At 40.4% G+C, this 22314-nt stretch overlaps 1 protein-coding gene across 1 annotated transcript in view; it reads left to right on the forward strand.

Annotated features, from left to right (window-relative positions):
- The window catches only part of SLC6A5 (solute carrier family 6 member 5), a 43756-nt gene extending 23869 nt beyond the window's left edge, over positions 1-19887 (forward strand). The window contains exons 7-15 of the mRNA XM_072421573.1: positions 891-1025; positions 3751-3854; positions 4517-4641; positions 4995-5107; positions 6568-6699; positions 6930-7029; positions 12155-12255; positions 17175-17342; positions 19732-19887. Of these exons, the coding sequence (XP_072277674.1) occupies positions 891-1025; positions 3751-3854; positions 4517-4641; positions 4995-5107; positions 6568-6699; positions 6930-7029; positions 12155-12255; positions 17175-17342; positions 19732-19887 (1134 nt within the window). The remainder of the gene's footprint in view (positions 1-890; positions 1026-3750; positions 3855-4516; positions 4642-4994; positions 5108-6567; positions 6700-6929; positions 7030-12154; positions 12256-17174; positions 17343-19731) is intronic.
- The last annotated feature ends 2427 nt before the right edge of the window (positions 19888-22314 follow it).

The raw sequence follows: 22314 nt of genomic DNA on the forward strand, positions 1-22314 counted from the left end.
TCTCTCCTGCTCTTTTCCCCACCTTCCTTTCTCCATTTCTCTCCTTTCCTCTCTGTCTCTGTCCTTCTCCCCCTCCTCTCTCTCTTTCTCCTTTTAACTCTCTCCCTCCTTCCCTCTATCCCCTCTCCTCTTCCTTTTATCTTGTCTCTCTACCATCTCCTGCCTCTTCTTTCTCTTTTCTCCCTCTGCCTCTCTTTCTCTGGAGAATGCATTTCGGGGAAAGGCCTTACTCTTCACTCTTTGCTTCAAAGAATATAATACAATTCAGGGCATTAATATTGGTCACTCATATTGCTACAAAGATTAGCTTGACCCCGGGACCAAATCAGCCTTTTCCTGATAGCCTGTCCTGAATCATATTTCTAGTCCATGAAGAAGTGGGAGATTTTACCCGAAACGTGTCGGCTGTATAATTCGTTCTTTACTAATCGATATTTTTTTATAAAAAAATATAAAAAATACATAAAAATGAACAAGCAATATCACCATCTGTACTAGCTTATCCTAAACTCAAACTCAAGAATGAGAGAAGGAGGAATAGTAAAGCAAAACCACTATGCAAATCTACTAGTCAAGGGCCACAAAATATGTTAGACTATAAACAGGAAGTTTCTGAAATGACACACTTGATATATTGATAATATATGATAATTATTAAGAAATTTTCTAAAGCCACCTAACTGGCCGTATGTATAACCACATGCCTGGCAGAGCCATGCGATACATTCGGAAGGATTGTGCACATGTCCGGTCTCTCTAGGATCTGTGTAATCTCTCCGGGATCTGTCCAGTCTGTCGTCTGTGATGGTGGTGATCCAGTGCTGTTGCTTGCACCACGCTCCCTTGTTATATTTCATAGGAAGCTAATCTTATTTTGCTTTATCGTCCAGGTTGTGTATTTTACAGCCACGTTCCCTTACGTGGTCCTCGTCATTCTTCTCATCCGAGGGGTGACCTTGCCAGGGGCCGGAGATGGGATCTGGTACTTCATCACCCCCAAATGGGAGAAGCTGTTGGATGCCATGGTAAGCATGGGCACTATAGGGTAAAGTAGTTGACCATTCAGGGGTTACAGATCACCAGGAAGATCAAAAAATAAGGTGCAAGGGGACAGCTCAAAGAACTAAAGAACGAATCGGGGTCATATATTGGAGAAAAGCAACATTCACCTTAACGTACAATAGGTGTACACCCTAAATAGATGGAATTTTTATTTTAAAAAGGAGTTAAAAAAGAACAAAATGCACAAAAACCTGGAGCCCCATGAGCTGTAGCCATAAAGTTGTAGCCGTATTTGCATTTTATGAGCCACTAACATTGCATAGCCCCTTCCCCAGCAATGCAAAGGGCATAATCCCCCTCTTGTGGCTCCAACACTTTCATGTCTTGTTCCGGATTTGGAGTCTTCAAAGACCTTGATTGGCCAATTCTGGACAAACAAAGGAAATGGCACCAAACTTTCTTTACTTTATGATTATGTTCAAACCAAAAAAAAAAAGCCAACACATTTCAGGGCTCGACCCACCCCTCTGCTTCATCAGGGCTCAGATATTGCAGGTGGGTGAGAAGATTTGAATAGGGGTGATTGCCAGGGTAGATATTTAGTATATTGAAGGAGATGGCCCAGGACTAACCCAAGTTTTCTTGAGCTCACATTCTAATATTCCTACCATAGCTTATTGTCTAAGGGCAATTTTATTGGGATAGGGGGGCAGTTACCTCATAGTATGTTTTTTTGGACCTGGAAGTAAACTGATGAATTGGCTGCCAATACACTAAAATGTCCTTAAAATGGACACAGGGCAATGCAGAGCACCACAATGCACCTTAATGTGTTACCATGAGTTGTTGTGTGCATATTCAAGGCGTTACCTTGCATTGGGGGTGCTGTATTCCTCCCAATGGACATTATGGCTCTGATTTATTATTTATCTCCAAGACTGGACAAGATGGACTATGATGGGAGAACCTGAGTGATCCAGCAAACCTGTCTTTTTTTATAGTGATTGGGATTAGTTCCACTTAACATTCAAATGGTAATAGTTGTAAAGAAAGTCATTAGAATACTAGAGTCAGGAATTACCAGGGCAGTGATTTCCTCAGCTCGGATTCTGATTGGTTCACTGGGAAATGTAACAATCGTGTATAAAAACATTCACATTATGAGAAGTGTCAGAATTCCTCTCCCTAATTCCTTGCTGACCCATTCTACTCTGCTGGTGTAATCTAATTTTAAATTGCTTAATCGATTTCCGCGGTCACATGGGCTGTTGCTTCCTTTGCCTAGTTGCTGACGCGTTTCAGAAATCCCTCAATGAAAAACGCGCACAGAATGTATTTATAATCCCCAAAATGCTTTGTGTGCATTGGAAATGTCCATCTCAGCACTGCCAGAGTTTGTTACCCCTTGTATTGGTAGAGGGAATTCAACATTATTATGTTTTAAAGGGCCAGGCACTGGAAATTGTGTGCAGGTCACCAGCAAGAAGTTCTTAGAGGACACCAGAACTGCTTGGACCACCCCAGAGCAGCTCCCTGATTGCTTTGTTTAAATCTCTCTTCTCTTCATAGAAATGTTGGCTAAAGTGTGGGTGACCTCATCCCCCGACACCCCAATCTTCAGATTTCAGCAGCACAGGGCGGAGAAATTTGAAGGGTACCCCAATGTGATGAAAAAAGTTCTCCATAAAGCTGGGAGACATTAGGTCTCTAATAATTTTAAATGAATTAAAGCAAAGCTCCAGGTAATAATATACAAAAATTGTTGCAATGCCAACTTTCAGTCAAAAGCTGCCCATAATAGTACTATTTTTTGCCACTAGATGTCTCCAGTCTTCTGGGGATTCCACTTACTATCAGTCTAAACTTCTTGAACCCCTTTCCACCATCATTATGCAGCCTGGGCTCAGAGTATTACTGCATTGAGGGAAACAAAGGACCACAATGGGAGCAGAAATTGAAGGGAGGGATTAAAAGAAGTAAACTACCAAACATGTGGGCAGTTCATCTTTTGGGACTGAAGAATTATTGATCACCGATTGGTAATGTCATCAGAGCACCGGAGGGTATGGGAATGGGAAGGGTATTTTATTCTGATTCAAGGCTTCATCTTTTATGTTTTTACTGTTGTTTTCCTCAATTTGTCAGGGCAGATTCAGTTCATACAGTTTTGAGAGTAAAGTTGAAAAGATATATTTTGTAGTATATATTATACAGAAAGGGAGTGTGGCTGAAGAAAATGGGTGGAGCCGCAAAAGAAGGGGGTGGAGTTAGGTGGCAAGGGGGAGGCACTGAGCAGGTAGTGGGTGGGGCTATCTAGTAAAGGAAAAGGCTGAGCAGGATGGGATTGGGGCTGAGTAAAGCAGGGGTGGGGCTAAATAAGGAGAGGGTGTGGGTTAGCAGATAGGGTGGTGGAACTAATAAGGAATGAATGGGGCTTAATAGGAAGAAAGTGAGGCTAGAAAGAAAGGAGTTGGGCTGTATTGGATAGGGATGGGACTGAGTAGGAAATTCAGGAGTAAGAAGAGAGGATTATAATTAAGGGATTACAGATTATATATGAACAGGAAAGGGGTGGGGCTTATTTGAAAAAGGGTGGGACCAGACACACTGGGATTTCATTAAATAATGAATTGTTGGGTGATAATTCACCTGCATCTCACCTGGCTTCTCTACAGCAGCCAAAATATTTTATATGATAATCTGGTGAGAAGACTTTGTGTTATAATAGAAATCATAAAATGTTTTCAGGTATGGAAGGACGCGGCCACTCAGATCTTCTTCTCTCTGTCAGCGGCCTGGGGTGGACTCATCACTCTCTCATCCTACAACAAATTCCACAATAATCTCTACAGGTGAGTACAATCAGAACCATAAAATGATCTGAATTAAATGGCCACTTGTATTCTTCATCAGAAACACAGCATGGCAGGTCCACCAGACATTAGACACCAGATTTACCAATATTAAAAAAGGAACCTCATATAATATTTACTAGTTAGGATGTGTGAGGAATTAATGAATAAAATATGAAAATTATTCAGCAGTGTGAATCTCCAGGAATCTCAATGCAAGTTTTGTGAAACTTTGAAATACAGTGCAACAGAGCCATCTAGTGGCCAAATAACAATATTACACACAATTTATTGCTGAGTTTTATCAAGCAAAAGGAATTATGTATTATGTATTATGTATTACACAGTCAGACACATTATTATTATTATTATTAATAAACAGGATTTATATAGCGCCAACATATTACGCAGCGCTGTACAATAAATAGGGATTGCAAATGACAGACTAATACAGACAGTGATACAGGAAGAGAGGACCCTGCCCCGAAGAGCTTACAATCTAGTAGGGGTGTAGGAAAACATTGATTGGCAAGTCAGACAGCTCCCATGTGTACTTTACCTGTGTTTATAGATGTATATTTGATGTTCAGGTTCAATTATTATTTCAACTCCACTGAAGTTTTCCTATAGAAACTGAATATTTGTTGCTTTTTGTCACTCAGGGACACGCTGATCGTTACCTGCACCAACAGTGCCACCAGTATATTTGCCGGCTTTGTCATCTTCTCCGTCATTGGCTTTATGGCAAACGAGCTGAAAGTGGACATTGACAAGGTTGCTGATCAAGGTAAGAAATAATTACTAATAATTTATGTTATAAATTATTATATATAATAATATATTACTCAGAGGCTCTAAATTATTATTTCCCCGACACTTAGGGGTCCCAGAAAGTAACACAATGATGCTTCATGCAAAGCAATGACACACTGACACCTGAATACCCCCAAGAAATGGCAAATTGGCAATTAGGGGTGCAAGGAAATACCCTGCTGCCACTTGGGGGTCCCACGACAATTACACCACAGAATTTGGGGTCTCAGAATCTTTTTAGTTTAATTTAAATTCAAGCTTTGGAAATGGGTATGGGGGAGCTTTGCTCTATTTGCTGACATTGACTGACTCCTCTTTCTCCCGCAGGACCCGGCATTGCGTTTGTTGTGTACCCCGAGGCTCTGACACGTCTCCCTCTTTCCCCTTTCTGGGCAATCATATTTTTCCTCATGCTTCTTACTCTGGGGCTGGACACAATGGTAAGACCACGTGGGCTCATTGAATAACTCTGTACTGAAATATTACATTTCCTTCAATATATCTGAATGATTGGATGTCCAATGTTATGAGCTGCTCAGTACAGAATGAGGAATACCCTGAAATCTTACATGAATTTGCTGATAAAATTATTAAAATGCAGAGCAGAGCGGAGAAAATGGAGCAAGGAGAGGGAAGCAGATGGTGCTGAAATGCTGCAGGCAGATCCTAAATAATTAGCAATCTCAGCAGATTATTAATAATTATTACCAACCCACTCGTCAAAATAGGACATATTAAAAATAAATTAATATTACACATAGAGATATATTTTTGGAAAGTTTGATCACATGGGGCTTTGCCAAACCTTCATTACCACAACCTCCATAATAGTTAAGCATTATACATTATTGTGTATTTGTAAAATATTCTCTTTTCAATTTGCTCATAATTTTATTTTATACATAAAGCAGTGCACTTCTGAAATTGGCCACTAGGTGGCAGAGCGAGTCATTGTTTTAATAGGAACTGAAACAAGAAGTGAAAGTCACTTGTCAGCAAATTTCAGATGAATTGACAGGGGAATCATTTATTAATAGAGCCCATTGTGAATTATGGATCAGCCTATGCCTTCCCCATGTCAATTCCTTTGCCAAAATGCTATTTATTTTAAATGGAAAAAACATTTTTACAAAAGGAAAGTTAATTTTTGAGATCTTACTAACTTTAAAAGAAATGTCAAAGCCCCTGAACACATTGGCACCAGCATTGCGGATGAAGTCAGGAAGGTGTATGGAAATATTCCCCAAATGATTTTAATTAAATATGGTTTAATTAAATAATTTGATTTATTGAAAAACGACTTTATACAATTTTTTTTCTTATGTCTTCCCGCAGCTATTTTGGTCTTTTTGCCATTGCACAAACGTGAAACACTGGAAGGCATCTTAAAAAACATGTTTTACTGACCATACCTTCACTTAGATTTATGGAAAAACTACATTCTTTTTACCCCTTGGGCATGTTCCCACTGCACCCTTCTGATTTCCCAACAATTCTATTAACATGATCATGTTTAAGGTTTTTTTTCTAATTACCTTAGAAACCTGCTTACAGAAGTTCCTCAAATGTTCTCAGTTTTGTTCATCCTGAATAATGGGAACTAAATGGCAAACTAAGATAGCAGGGGGGACCTGGAAGGACTGGCAGCCATGTTGGGGTGATCAGGCCATAGCAGAAGCAGATCTAAGACAGAAACGGGGTCAGGGTCACCTTTGGTTCTTTTCTGTCTTCAGAAACTTCTAATCATTTCTAGTTATGTCCAATAACAGCACAAGAGAAACAATGACCCCAAATATGAAATTCCTCTGTATTAGGTAACATTGCTCAGTCCTAAATCTTCCTTTTTGAGAAATTCCATGTTGTTGTTGTATACTCACAATACGGATTTTTATCTTTTCAGTTTGCCACCATTGAAACCATAGTGACGTCTGTTACTGACGAATTCCCCAAATATCTGCGTAAAAACAAGCCTCTGTTCACCTTAGTGTGCTGCATTGGGTTCTTCATCGCTGGCTTCCCGATGATCACACAGGTCAGTGGCGACATTATATCATCCAATAGGATCATTCAGTGGGCGGGAGTTCTATTCGTGGGCTGGACACAGGTGTGTAATCTGATTGGACGGCCGGTTACAATGTACTTCATCTTGGTAAAGCTCAAAGGGGCACCCCCGGCATCTGCAAAGATCCCTACCCCCAGTTCTGGATTCTTGAGCGGTACGTGATTGGATCCTTTGAGCTTTTAATGCTTTTTATCTTGCAGGGGGGAATTTACATGCTGCAGCTGGTGGACAATTACGCCGCGTCATATTCTCTGGTCATTATCGCCATCTTCGAGCTGGTTGGGATTTCTTATGTCTATGGTAAGCAGTGATGAGTGAATCTGTGAATGATGAGTGAATTTTGCAAACTTTGCCTAACTAAAGTTGGGGGGGGGGGGGGACTAAACCCAGCCGATTCACCTGTCTTTTCCAGTGCCAGGGACCGCCATTCAGGGTGACATAACCATGCAACATCTTAGCACACACAAAGGAAAGTTCATGATTTTTGCAAGGGTCAGGCATCGTCTCTTCTGCAAAAAAACTAACCGACCTGCCTGCTCCCAAATTTTTGTGTAATGTACATGGAGCTGCAAATTGTACAATCCTGGGATAGCTGGCCGCTGGGAAAAAAATATCCTCCCATGTGCATGCTCAATAATATGCCAAATCCAAATGGCTGAGGATGCAGAACCTGGAGGAGGACCAGGTGAAGGTGATGGATCAAGGAGAATGGAGTTTAGTTAAAAACCTGCAACCTATAACCTGCTCCTTCTGCAATTTTATGATGGCCATTTGTCTGACTGAGCCTTGTACACACAATATTAGAATCTTTTTCTATTTTATCCCAGCCCCATATTCTATGGTTATTTTACACCCACAAACCCTGATGAAGGACTGGGGAGCCTCCAAAACGCGTCGTTCTCTCCTGTGATTGGCATTGTGACTCTTCTGACCAGAGTAGAGTCTATATACAGCATTGTAGGTGATCGTTCTGGTACTGAAACTGCAAAACTTTCAGCCAAAAGCTCTTCATTTGTCAACTTTATTCAATTCTTTATTAATGTGAACTCATAGCAGCAACCCTAAGACTCATCTGTATGCAGGAAACGCATTTTCTGCCTTTCCCAGCCCTGAATCATGGGATGCTATAATAGGAACATACCAAATTTGAGGCGCCTGCTTCTATTGGCTAAGGAGGTTTCCTATTGATGTGATAGGCAAACAGGAACACGAATCAGGGGAGAGGATGTGAAATGCTCCAGGATGGGAGGAAATCTTAAAACTTTTTTGGTGATCAGAAAGTGAGAGAAAACCCCAAATACCATTACCAGAACAAAAGATAAAGGAAAATGTTTCAGTGTGTGCTCCTGTTCCAAGGTTTCCTATCTAAGAGGGGAATTTCCTTTATTTTGGGAGATTCCCTATATTTTTTTTATAGAGCAGAGATAAGTTGGAGCATTTGGTTGGCATGAAGTTGCATTTTGAGATTTTACAAGCTTTTTCTTCGAAAACCAACTGTTCAGCAATTCTGATCTTATCCTTAAAGATTGCTGGTAGCATAAACCAGAACACTGGATATTGGGAGAAACAAAAACACTTAAAGCTGGGGTCAAAGTTAAAAGAAGTGAATGGCACAGTTTGGGGGTTTGGGAGGGTTCCCTCCATCAGGGCTAAAATAGTTTATTAAAAATATCTCTCTCTTGTACTTTGACTTGAAAAAGAATATAAAATTACAAATACAAATACCCAATGATAACACAATATACATATAAAAAACATTTGGACTGGGGTTGGCAGTCTAATCAGAAGGACTTTGCATGCACACAGTTCATGTATTTTGGCACAAACTGCAGTCAGTTAAGTTTGTTATGGTGCAGAATGAATAAATCACGTCTCCTCTGATATATACAGGTTGATTTTCAAAAATCCGGCAACCTCAGGATCTAAGTAGTATTGAAAGTTATACTCACCTCCACACACAGGCCAGCCTTCCTCTCGCACCGGCGGACATCTGGCACAGTTCCAGGGAGCAGGGACGTCTCAATGTGTATTTAGTGTAGCAAGCAAGATCTAACAGCTGTTTATGCAGAACAGCGCCATTAAAACATTAGTGGCTAAACAGTGTACTACAGTCCCTGTATTGAAAATGTGCTCCGAAATTCATGCCGGAAAACTAAAGGATCCGGATTATCGATAGCTGGATGTTCGATTGTCAACTGTAGAAGCTCCCTGCTTCCAATGATTTAGGTTTTTTTGTCCAGGTTTTCCAGCAAAGAAAGGATTAATAATGACCCCGCTGATGCCTGAACTTACACCACCCTGCCTGCCATATCTTGATTGGATAACACTTCTGGCTATTGCGGTTCCCTATTTACAGAACACCATTGTACTATAGGAGTCAGTAGAAGGGATCATACAGAGCAGCAGGGGAGCCGAAATCTGACATTTCCGGGAAGTTTTGGATACTGAAGATGCTTTGGGGGCTTTATTAGGCTTTAAATAAAATGGGTGCAGGAGAATAAGTTACACCAAATCTAAATTCCACTGAATTTGGGTTCAGAATGACTTTGCAGTTGCGTCACCATCCTGAGCGCGTTATTCTGCGTTCTACAGAATCAATCATCACCGCCAGTTTTCCAATGACGCAGAATGCTTCCCCCAAACCGCTGTCATCTTCTTGGCTGGAAGCGGAGGATTGCGCTCGGTCTCCTTCTGGGAGGCCCTTTAAATAGAGACCGTAAGACCGTCTGCCGCTCGGAGAGAAGCTATTTTGGTTTTTACGACCGTCACTTGTGTTGAAGACGGAATCATCTTCTATTTACTGTTCCCAAAAGGAGAATTAAGCTCATCAGGACACATATGTATGCTGTGCGGAGCAAAAATATGCAGAGCCTTGCCAAGAGACTTCATGATCAGCTTATATACACAGATTAAATTCACATTACACCGTCACGTGGAGCCATTAGGAGGGAATTACGTCTGGGTTTTTGTTACTAGAGTAACATTGCTTTAAAGGGGTTTGGATGTGACAGTGAGCACCAGTTCAGTATTTCGGGGGTACAGGTATATAGGGGGCAGAAGAACAAGGTCATTGTATTGGGTATTGCCCATGCTGCATACATTTTGTTGGAGTGCCTTTATAGAGACAAACATAGACTGAACAGGCTGCATGAAATATGGGGCAAATCTCTAGAGAAGCCTAATGCTGCCCTCTCTCAATTCTCTGGGTGCATCACTAATGTAATGACGTTAATATTTTCTGAATTAGACTGGCTACAGAAAAGTATGCAGATCCAATGTTTCAATTTCATTGCTACCTGATTGTTCTGGGTCAAGGACCCTCTGACTGTGAGTGGTGCATAATTGGCTGTGGAAATACATACAGCAGCACCCCAATATTATTTTGAAAACTAAAGACTTGTAGTTTTAGCAATGACAAATGAGATCTGTCACTCACTGCAGGAGTCACTCTGATCAAGGTCCACCTGGAAGCCACAATCCCCAGCCCATGTGCATAGTCCCAAGACATGGAGGTTCACCCATGAGCTCTGTGTACCCAATGTTTGTGCATTATCCTTTCAACAACTAATATTCTGCTTTATATACTGCCCACTATCATACCCTCGGCTTTGTCTCCTGCAAATGCTGCCCACTGTCATACCCCTACAGTGCTCTTCTGCACGTACTGCCCAGTGCTGCAAATACTGCCCACCATGACATGTCTTTATCAAGTCCACTCATATTCCCAATCTGGACTGGGCACACTTCTGCAATTTAAAATGTAGTACCCCATTTCACCCTATTCAATAAAACATGCAAAGCCCATAAAGAAAATATTGTACTGCATTCTTCAATTTTACCACTAGGTGGCAGCGAGGTGTTCTATATTTAAATATTTATTTAAATACATGGTAGTGTATTAAAGCGCTGTGTACTGCTTATTACCCATGTATATAAATCTTTACATTTTGCCTTAGTTCAAAAGACATTTTTGTCTTTTAGATTTTTTAATCTTTTACATTTTTTTCACATAGGTAAACACAACAACACACATAAAAAATGCAGGCCAATGCACAAAAATACAAGAATGCACGTGCAATACTGACATAGAATGTCAGAAATGTGAAATGTGAATCTACCCTGAGATTGTTTAACTGGACCTAACAATGACAACCTGTATGCCTTGTGCTAATGATGGGGCTGTAGTCTCTCTTGTGACCAGTAGATGTCGCTGCTGCTGCTTTTACTTTTTACTGATTATTACACTGATTATTAATATTATTATTATTAAACAGGATTTATAAACTGCCAACATATTACACATCTGATCAGTTGTAGTTATAAAGCTCAATGTTTTCTGTTCAGAACTCCAATTGCAGATTCTAAACAAAGAACAAAGTCAGTAAGAATAAATCACTTTGATCAGCATAAGTGAGAGCAGCAGCAGTGACATCTGCTGGTCACAATGGAGACTACGCCTTCATTATTAGCACCTACACCATCTACTGGTCATGAAAAAAAGGAGATGTTGATTATTTTATTGCCCAATATAGGTAAACACTGTGTTGCATGTTAGTAATGCGTTGGTAATCTTCCCCTTTACTTTGTCAAATACAAATTCTATATAGAAAGTACTAAGCTGCATTCTTCAATTATACCACTAGATGGCAGAGTGTTGCTTGAATTTGAAATACTGTGAATGCCTATATAGTATTGCATTAGGTATTTGCAGGACTTCCATCACAAATCCATAAAAAAAGGTCCCGTGGTCAACAGTACATCCAGAACAGCTAGTTTATAGTGTAGATACAGCCTGCTGTTATGAATGCATTTATTCCAATTTCTTTTGATAGAAGCAGTACTACAAATAATTTTTTTATTAAGACTCTGCTTGGTTTCCTGCTGATAGGTAGTGGTCCCTGAGTGCATGTTGGTGCAATAAAGCACATGTATTTATTATTACCATGTTTAAAGGCAAATATGCCCAGAAGTAATAATTTTTATTTTCATAGAAAATGCACCTAGGATAGGTTAATTGTCCAGGGCAACAATGTAAGAATAGGCCTTCAATAATCACATGCAAAGCTGCATACGTGAAATGTGACTCCACCCTGAGATAATTCATGTGAATTGTATGCTATTGAACAATGACACTTCCTGTATTGGCCAGGCTATCAATGCAGCTGCAGTCTGTATTCTGACCAGTAGGTGGTGCTGCTGCATCTTCCTTTATACAACTCACATTGACTTATTCTGCCAACCTCCAGACTTGAGAAGTGGCACTTTCTGTTCCTTTGCAGAGTCTCTGTGTTCCCACAAATTAATACTGATGTCACCATCACCCTGTGTGTGTATGTGTACCGGGGTCTGCAGCGTGCTGCCTTAATCTGAACTTTGTATTACGCGTTTCTTTGTGTTGTCAATTCTGCTTTCTTTGTTACTTTAGGTCTGCAGAGATTCTGTGAAGACATTGAGATGATGATCGGATTTCAGCCGAATCGCTTCTGGAAGATTTGCTGGGCTTTCGTCACGCCGACTATTTTAACCGTAAGCAAAGTCAATAGATTTTTGGGGTCACATGGTGCAGGTAGGCGGGATGGACAGGGCACATGGTGTATGGACTGTGTACAGGGGCGGATATAGGGAGGACATAGGACCCTGACCATCCTAAAGCAGTAGGGCCCCCACAGGGTCCCCCAGTCATGGGGGGGGGGGGGGCAAGTTAATTCAGCACTGTTGGCCCCATCTGCCACTGACTGTGATCAATACAGTGTATGTAGTGTGTAAATAATAACTGCAGTGACTGTAAAGGGTAACCCCAACTTTTTATTCTCTTCTATTGATCTAAACTAACCACCCCCTCCCACAAACACAGTTACTGAGATCCAATGGGCTGTGAGTCCTGCACATTTAGCCCTATGAACTTCTATGGGGTTGTGCCCCGAAGGTGGAGATCAGTCCCATAGAAGTCTAAGAGTTTGTGATCCATAGGTGAGATCTGGAAAGTGGAAGTGCCGATAGGGATGAAAACAACCAATGGATCTCATTAAGTAGGAATCTGTGAGTCAGGGAACGAGGGGAAGAGAAGGGTAAGTCCATAAAAAAGACTTTTTAATAGGTGGATTTGGGAATCTTTGGTTTGTAGGTTCAGGATTAGTCACCAGCATATTAATGGATTGGAAACAAAACTCCGAGCACGTCGGCTTTTCCTCATTTGTATGACCAGCTACATCTGCTGAGATTTCCACTGAGAAATGAAATGCAATTTGAGCTACACATCAGCTAAAATAGTCAATTGACAAAATGATAGGCTGGAGCGAAATGATATATTTTTTATTCCTGCTAAAAGCAAATGTCAGCAAATCTACAGCTGTGAATGTAAAGGAAAAAGAATTTCTGTATGTGACGGCTGACAGTTATACCTCTCTGTATTCGGTATCTGGAAGTATGCAGCTTGTCTGAATTTTTATTTCTTTCCTAAAGTTTAAAAAAACATTTTTTCTTTTCTTTAATTCTCTTTTCTTTTTTTTAATTCTCCATTGTACAAAAAGTAGGTTGTTCACATGATAATGGATTCATGAAGCTGTTTCCTTTCAGACTGTCTCTCTGTAATTGTAACTCTATATTACTCTAATTAAACAAGAAGGCAGAGAGGTTGTGGGTGGGGGTGGTGGGTTCTCCTCTGACTTTTTCTGTTCTGTATTTAAAGTTTAAAGACCAACTTCACCTTGCCTGTTGCACTGATAATTAGACATTTATAACATACACCTTATAAACCTGGCTGTCCTATTATTAGTCATGTGACATTATGAGTCTTTCCTCTTTACGTCTGACATTGGTCATTACTGCTGTATGAAAGTGGCCAAAATATACATCAGTATCACCAACCTAGGCTGGCATGGTGTTGGGTCTTTGACACCCAATACGCACAAGAATGGACAGTGCCATTCTACCTGGAAGGCTTGCAGAGTTCTAATTTTGTACACATTGCCCATTGCGTTTACCAATTACAAAAAAAAATCCACTCATGGCATTGAACTCGGCAATCAAAACGGAGCGGCTGCAAAAGTAACAATGAATTATTTATGTGCAAAATGTCATATTAAAAATATAAAACCAAATTTATTCTGATCTTAAAAAAAAGCAATTGCTGGCACCTGATTGGATGATTGACATTACCACAGCCCAACCACAAAGCTGGGATTTCTATGGTCATGCTTTGTCACAGCCAAACCTGTTCAGTTGTAGTTTATCCTTTTACACACTAGGTGTCAGCACAGCACACTTACAGCCTATAGGCATAAATTATAGAAGCAGAATTAATTATAAAGCATATAGGCAGCCAGCTAATGAATAATATATTCAAATTGGTGGCACAAATCCACTGTGTCAGCAGATAATGATCTGTTTTACTTTGCACAGACTGTCTACAGTTTCGGGTCTGTTTATTACAGAAAGAATACATTTTTTTTTACTTTTGCTACGCTACAGCAAGGAAAAAATAATAATAACAACAGATTTTAGTTGCTGTTCATCACATAGTTTTAGGAATAATACAGAGATAAAGACTTGCCAATTATAAACAGTTCATCATAAATTGAGATTTGGTAATTTAGGGTTCCTTTTTTGGAGGGGGAGGGTATTTATATTTAAGATGAATAGAGTTGGCCACAAACACATCTACATATATATTGGGCAAGTAAAAAGGCAGTTCATGAAAGCGATGTGTTGAAGGCAGGAAAGTTGGTTCTGACAATGGCCAAATTGTGATGGTTGGATGATGGGTCAGAGCACCCCCAAACCAGCAGGCCTTGTGGGTTGTTCCTGGTATGCAGTGCTAAGCACTTAACAGAAGTGACCCAAGGAAGGAGACCTGGTGCACAGGCTTTGGGGCCCTGGGTCATTATTGGGCCAGCCAATCTCATTCAGTCCCGCAGAAGACCGACTGATACGCAAATTGTTGAAAACTCATTGGTGCTTATGAGAGCTTGCTGTGTATTACAGAACTGTCCATGCTGACCCCAAACCCCCTAATGGACCATAAAACAATGGCAGAAGGTGGCCTGCTCTGATGAATCATACTTTCCTTTACATCATATAATGGCCAGGTGTGTCATTTACCTGGGGAAGAGGTGGCAGCAGGATGCATTATGGGTAGAATGCAGGCTGGTGGAGGCAGTACGATGATCTGGTCTTGGTCCTCGGCACCTTTAGAGGTTTATACTGTTCATGGCTCACTGGGTCGGGCATACCGAATACTAGGCAGGAAGTTTAATGCTTTGGCTGATCAGGATGAATATCACGGAAAGTAATTGATATATTTGCACTACCATCACCTATAGGCACACACGTGTTACTGCAAATAACCAGCTAGTTATCATTACCAAAACCCCATAATGCACATAAAGCACCTTAAATATTATATAATGATATTAATGGATATATACATGAGATTAAATGGAAGGGATGCGAGAGAAGCACAGGGAGGGGGCTGACTGTATCCAAAAGAAGGTTCTCTATATTGGCAGTCTTTAGCAATCTAATAGATTGGGTGTATTAAAGGTTTGAGGAGAGGCAACACGTTTCAGGGTTATGTCTCCTCTTCATCAGGGCTGTAGCAAAAGTAGCTTGGACTTAAAGCAGAGAGAGCAGCACTGGTGACTACCAAATACACTGTACAACTGAAAGATAGCAGAGTGATACTCAGTATTAGAACCCTACCTAGGTTTGTTTACTTTTTACTATAGAGCAATGGCATTATAGGTATGTTGTTCTTCATAAGATTGTCTATCTCATTTTTTTTCCTTTTTTCTTGCATGCTGCTGTACAAACAGACACCACAATGACTGCATAGTGACTAATATAGTTGTAGAACACAATGAGCTTTATACATTAATTGTTCATCTGTGAATTTGTCTAAAATTGGCCGACAGATGGTCAAATCTCCCCCCCAATTCTTATTCCTTATAATGACTCATTCTGCTACCTAGTGGCCAAACTCAAATGTGTACCGCTCTCACAATACATATAAATGAAAATTAGGAATAAATCTAGAGGAATCATTTATAAATAGAGCCCAAATTGTTGGGGGATTAGGGCTGAAAAATGAATGTCTCACGTCTAGCCTGATCAAGCTTGTCAAATTTCCATCTCACTCACAAATGGTTGATTTCTGTGGTTATTTAATTTTATGTAGATTGTCTGATCCTGACAAATCAGCTGAGGTTTCGGGGGTGACAGATGAGCTGACAGTTGTTATGGCTTTGCTGGAGGCAATGGAGGTGCAAACTACAGGAGGGAAATCTTAGAAATAAATTAAAGGCATTTTTAAGCCACTCGTATCCACTCGTAGTAAATCTGAAGCCAAACATTTTCCTGATCCATATTATTATTCTGGGGACATTGCAAGCTTCCTGATACCATTGCTGCACCCTGCCTTGGGTCCCTCAATCCTTATACAGGAGTAATAAAAATATCAAAATTCTTTGATGAGTGGATGTTGGTCTGCAGGGGTGAATGTTCCTAGATAGACCTCCTGTGCATGTGGACCCCACCAGGTCACATTTTCATGGGAATGCTGAGACTTCATGATTAAAAGAGCTGAAATCCAAAGAATGAAAGAGGCGGGGCCAGAAATGATTAGCTGGGGAGGGAGGGGCTAGATGATGCTGGCTGCCCTCCCAACAGGAAATGAGGCGGGGTCTATCTGACTTGCTGCAGCTTCAAATGCACATTGTAAGAAGCTCAAGGGAATTTTACTCCAGGGAGGGAACCTGTGCAACTGTGAAAGACTAATGGGAGGACTGGAGGGCAGATTTAATGAAGGGGAGGCAGGAGGGCAGATTTATTGAAAGGAAGGCTGGACGGTAGACTTGTTAAGGAAGAGGCTGAGGGGCAGATTTACAGAAGGGGAGGCAGGAGGGCAGATTTAATGAAGGGGAGGCTGGAGGGCAGATTTATTGTAGGGTAGGAAGGGGGACAGATTTAAAGAAGGGGAGGCTGGAGGGCAGATTTATTGAAGAGGAGGCTGGTGGGCATATTTATTCAAGAAGAGTCTGGAGGGCAGATTTTTTTGAAGAGGAGGCTGGAGGACAGATTGAATGAAGGGGAGGCAGGAGGGTAAATTTTTTGAAGAGGAGGCTGGAGGGTAGACTTATTAAGGAGGAAGCTGGGGGGCAGAATTACAGAATGGGAGGCTGGAGGCTGGATTTATTGATGGGGAGGCAGATATAATGAATTTATTGAACAGGAGGCTGGAGGGCAGATTTAATAATAAAGGGGAGGCTGGAGGGCAGATTTATTGTAGGCTAGGAAGAAGGGCAGATTTATTTAAAGAGGAGGCTGGGGGCAGATTTTTTAAAGGGAAGGCTGGAGGGCAGATTTATTGAAGGGAAGGCTGGAGTGCAGATTTATAGAACAAAAGACTAAGGATTTGATTTAATAATTTGTCATTCTTTTCCCCCCAGTTTATCTTGTGCTTCAGCTTCTACCAATGGGAGCCGATGACTTACGGTAGCTACCACTACCCGGCGTGGTCGATGGTCTTAGCATGGTTGATGTTGGCTTGTTCCGTCATCTGGATTCCGGTCATGTTTGTCATCAAAATGTATCTGGCTCCGGGCAATTTTATTGAGGTAACTAACAGCATCTCAATCATTATCTGTCTTCGGGTTTTGCATACTAAATGACGCTCGTCTGTGTCCGCTGCAAACGGCGAGGTGGCGGCATCCAATAAGCAGGGGAACAGCTGGGACATAAAAACATTACAATGCGCTCCATCTCGGGTGAACACCTTGCCAAGGCGTCGCATACGCCTCGACCCAGCCATCCATCTCCACTACACTTTTTTTTTTTTTTTACAAGTGCTCATCTGGGAGGTCGAGGTGTCAAAATGGCAATTTAACAGAGATTAAAAAATAATGCAATAGAAGCTCAATTAAAATAATGCAATTGAAGCTCAATTTATTTTAATGGCTAATAAAGCATTAATGTGTTTTTTTTTTACAATGCCGGGAGTTTCAATATCATTTTAAGAAAAAAAAAATCTTTCTATCAAAGTACATTTTCAGTAAATGGAAATGGCATCCAAAATGAGGGCCATTTCTAGTCTTCATTCGCCAGGTTCTCGATTAAGAAAGCAATTGTTCGCTAAATAATTAAAATCTCCATCGTGATTTTTTTTTTCGTGCAGTTTGCTGTGTATACTTTAGAGGATTATCATAAACAGGGGATTCAGATATTTGGAGAGCCTCCATTGCAGAGGTGACCGGGTTGTGTAATTAAGAAATGTCTTTGTAGATCTTCAAGCATTGCCTAAACGTGTTTAAGATGAGATTGTGTTTGATGCCTGGTAACAATGTAACAAGGAAATGTGAATGTTTGAAAGTAAGAAATACCAAGTAGATGTACACTCAATCAAAAAATATCATATAAGACTGTACATGGAGGTTTTTTCTATCCAAATATTTCATAAATTAGAATGCAAACCCTAACAAAATGGCATTTAGTTAACTTGGGCCTTATGTATCATACACAAATAGTTGCAAAAAAAAATTAGTAGAGAGGAAAGAAAGAGGTAAAACTCTTTCCTGATAGTTTGATTTTATGCCAGCCCTAATGAATCAGAAGTTTACAGTTAAAAGAAAAGATAGGCACAAAATTATATTTACTCCATGTAAGAGAAATATAAAAAAATACAAAAAGTTATAATGTTTTAATAAACAATAATGACCGTGGCATTCAGGAAGCGAAACGCGCCGGGATCAGGGATGGTGGTATGATTTCTAATCTAATCTAAGAGGAGACTGAATTATTCAACTATCACCTGTGCTATGGTCATTATTGCTTATAAAAAACATAAATATAAAATCAAATTGTAAGCCTTAAATAGCCCCCCTTTTGTGCCTATCTTTTCGTTTGACTTTTTTTTAAAAATACCTGTTTTCGTTTTGTAATTAATTGCATTAAAAATTCAAGTTGAGGTTGAGATTGTCTATACTTATCAAAGCTTTATTCCAGCATTACATAATGTTACATTATAAGTGCTAGGCTATGTTCAGACTTGTGGGGAGGTTTCATTGCTGTTACCGATTCCTCATGCCAGGGAAGCACTGCCAGGGGGAAACACTACATGTAGCTTCACCCCATGCCAACCCAATAGAAAATGAATGTGGGGGGGGGGGCAATGAGTGGTTCAGTTCTGTTCATACCCACCCACTGTCAAATCTGCAGATCCTGGTTCTTTGAGTACTAGCGTTAGGATGCAAGACGGCTGTTGGGAGCCGCGTCGGTCTAAACCTACCCTTCAAAGAGGTCATTATCTTCATTCCGGCTTTCCCAAATGGTACTGGCTGGCCAGTTCTCTACACTATTGTATTTGCTGGTACCGTCTTCTTCTGAAGATCCCCCAAATTGAGAATGTGACAATATAGCCAGTGTTCCCTGGTTCTAGCACCATCCTCCTTCCAAACCCCCATTGGCAGTCTCATCTACACATTGGATTGTGAGATTGACGCTGTATGGCAGAGTCTAGGAAAGCATTTCACAAAATTTGTACCCCAGAAGAACCCTTGAGATATCTTTCAGGTCTTAGGGAACCCCTGTAAAATAAAAATATTGGGGGGCAGTGACAAGAATGGCACTTACATTGAGTGCACCAAGTGGTGGTTTGCCAAGTAGTATTGGACCTGAGGTTAGGTTGACGCTGTCTGACCAAAGTTCAGGTTCAGCAACAGCTCAAGGAACCTCTAGCAAACTCTAGAGGAACCCTGGGTGAGAATGGCTGGTCTAGTGAGACCCCATGCTATGATTTTAAGCTTTGTCCTTGTCGACTTCACATAGATCAGCAAAAAGCTACAAAGTTACAATGTTGCAGTCTGGTGATTGAGTAGGGGAGAAGACTGGGGAAATGCTTCTTGCCGATTGCAGCAGGCTGAAGTCATCTTACCTTAGGCTGTTAATATTTTTTTTGCAGAATTGTAAAAAGAATGACTGTCATCAATGTTTCTCCCTTTTCTATTACAGAGGCTTAAACTTGTGTGTTCCCCACAGCCGGACTGGGGTCCGTTCCTGTCCAAGCACCGTGGAGAACGTTACAAGAACATGATCGACCCATTGGGTACCTCCTCACTGGGACTGAAACTCCCCCCTAAGGATTTCGAGCTAGGAACACAATGCTAGTATATATGGTGTCTGTACCTTTGCTGTACAGTCTTCACCCATTCCTCATGATGTCCCCCTTCTCTCCAACAGTGCAGGTGGTCTCTTAGATATACTGTAGGACCCCTTTTTGCATGCAGTAGCCAAACGACTATACTGACCACCCTGCTACTTGTTGCTTCCCTCCAGTGTCCATAACATTTCGTTTGACTGCCAAATATCAGCAGTGCCTCGACAATGATTGTCCAGCTGCAGAAAATGCGTAGAAAGGTATAGAAGTAATGATGATTCCACGGAACCTTCCATCACAATCATTCCATAATATTCTCACATTTTGTTCCCATTTTCATTTCTAAGAGTTAAGTTCCATGTGGGCTGTAGAGTGCTGAGGTCTTCTTGGTCATTCCATAGCTTTGTATAGGTTCTGTGAATTCCCCTTCTTGTGTCTTGTAGAAAATAAGGCCCCCAGTCCTTGGTAGATTTTTTGGTAGATTATGAGTAATGAACTATTAATTAGCCGTTGATTGACATCCGGTTGGATTGAGAGGACTTGTTAGGTAATCCAGTCATGTGATGATCATACGTGGTCATCACATGATGGATCCTTTGTTGCCCCTTATATTTGAATTATAAACAATTCTAAAAAAAAGTCCAACTTCCAGATCTGTCAACTAACGTCTTACCTGGATAGGTGACCTCATCTACAATTTTTACTTTCAGAACTTTTTCTATAATTCTGCAAACCTGGCTAACACGGAAATAATCTGGAGGAAAGGTTCTTATGGGTTATTGCATTATTGCTCTTTGTTTTTCAATAACATTTTCTTTGAGTATTTTTAGAAGAACGCTTAAAACCTTCCTGTCAAGCCAAGAAAAATATGAAATGTTCATGTATACCACCTCTTAAAGTATGACCTTTTCTTTGGAAAGTGCTATCATTGATTGTTCGACATTTTATCTACATAACCATGACTGACCTGACAACCACAATCTTTCCTATTCGCAGGGTCTATCCTGCCGACTATGCAAATGATAAAATCCCCCGACTTTCAAATATCCTTTTGGTTAGAAAAAATGGTGTTGACAACCTAGAGAACTAAATATTAGTTGACTTTGATAGCCGACTTCTGATTTCAAATCACATTAATGGCCAACCAAAATATTAGCGTAAATCTCAACAAACACCATGGGATAAAAAAGTCTTTAAAAAGCTTTTGGAAATTTGCAGCGGACAACCATTCCAAAACCATTTCACATTGCAAGTGCCACAAATTCAATTTGATAAGTTGTTTTATGACGCCATACGATAATCCAATGTCTTCCATGAAATGGCTCATAATTGGAGCTCTTCGACACGTCCAATGCATTCGCTAACGACAAAAATGTTTGCTTTTTGCTTTTTATTTCATTATACTCATTATGCCTTTCATTTTCACCTCCTGAAGCCATTATATAATTTGTGCCTAATTTTGTATACTCGCTACGATGTGTATACTCGTTAGTAGATCCAGTACTTTGGTGTGTTGTTTAGTATTGATCCCTTACCCCCGACTCTTTGGTCTTTCTATAAAAACTTCTAAATGTGTTCCGTGAGCAAAACAATAGCAGCCAGCTTTGTCTATATATTATATATATAGTATAAAATTACATGTTTATCAACATCTTCTTAATCCTAGGCCAAGCCATATGTGTGTGTAAATAGCGTATTTTATTGTTGAGAGAAGGTCAAGTGCTAATTTATATATACAGAGCTATTGAAACATTCAGAAAACAACAATATTTATAGAAGCAATGGGCAAGCTCCAAGCTAAACCATCGCCTATCTTCAACATCTTGAATTCTCCCTTCTTTAATACTAGTCGGGGTTGTCCACCCATGGTTGGCCAAAGTCTTCAAGCTCTTCTTTTGTGCCTTCAAGATGTTTTCTGGCCTAATTGGGACAAATAATTCCCTTCCTTTTGGTCTGTTGTAGCAGTTCCTTCCAAGGTTGCAAGAATCATCTCCAGCTTGCACCTGGTAACTTGGTCATTCTTGGTCGATGTTTCTGAAAAGTTCATGCCAACACGTTCCATCTGGTTCTAGAGCAGGTTGAGAATACTCAAGGAGAACACATCTAACAGTTGCCATGGATAATTGTCATAAAATTATTATAATTATCCAGTATTTATAATGAACTGGTCTGCTCATTCTGTTACCTCCAACCACTAGAATTATTAATTAATGTTGTACTTGGTATATTGGTTTCATAAATATAGCCTTACAGAATAATTAAACAGGAGGGTAGAGACCTCCATAACTCCAATTTAGCAAGACCAAAAAGGCACTACAAAAGGGAAATCATAAGGCTTGAGACCTAAGAAACCCGGGAATGTCTGAGCCCAACTGGTTCCTCCAAAGTATTTGCTTTGGGCAGATTTTCCCTCTTATCTGTCGTGTCTTGTTTCTGCC

This window comes from Pyxicephalus adspersus, chromosome 9, assembly GCF_032062135.1.
Source record: "Pyxicephalus adspersus chromosome 9, UCB_Pads_2.0, whole genome shotgun sequence".
NCBI lineage: Eukaryota > Metazoa > Chordata > Amphibia > Anura > Pyxicephalidae > Pyxicephalus > Pyxicephalus adspersus.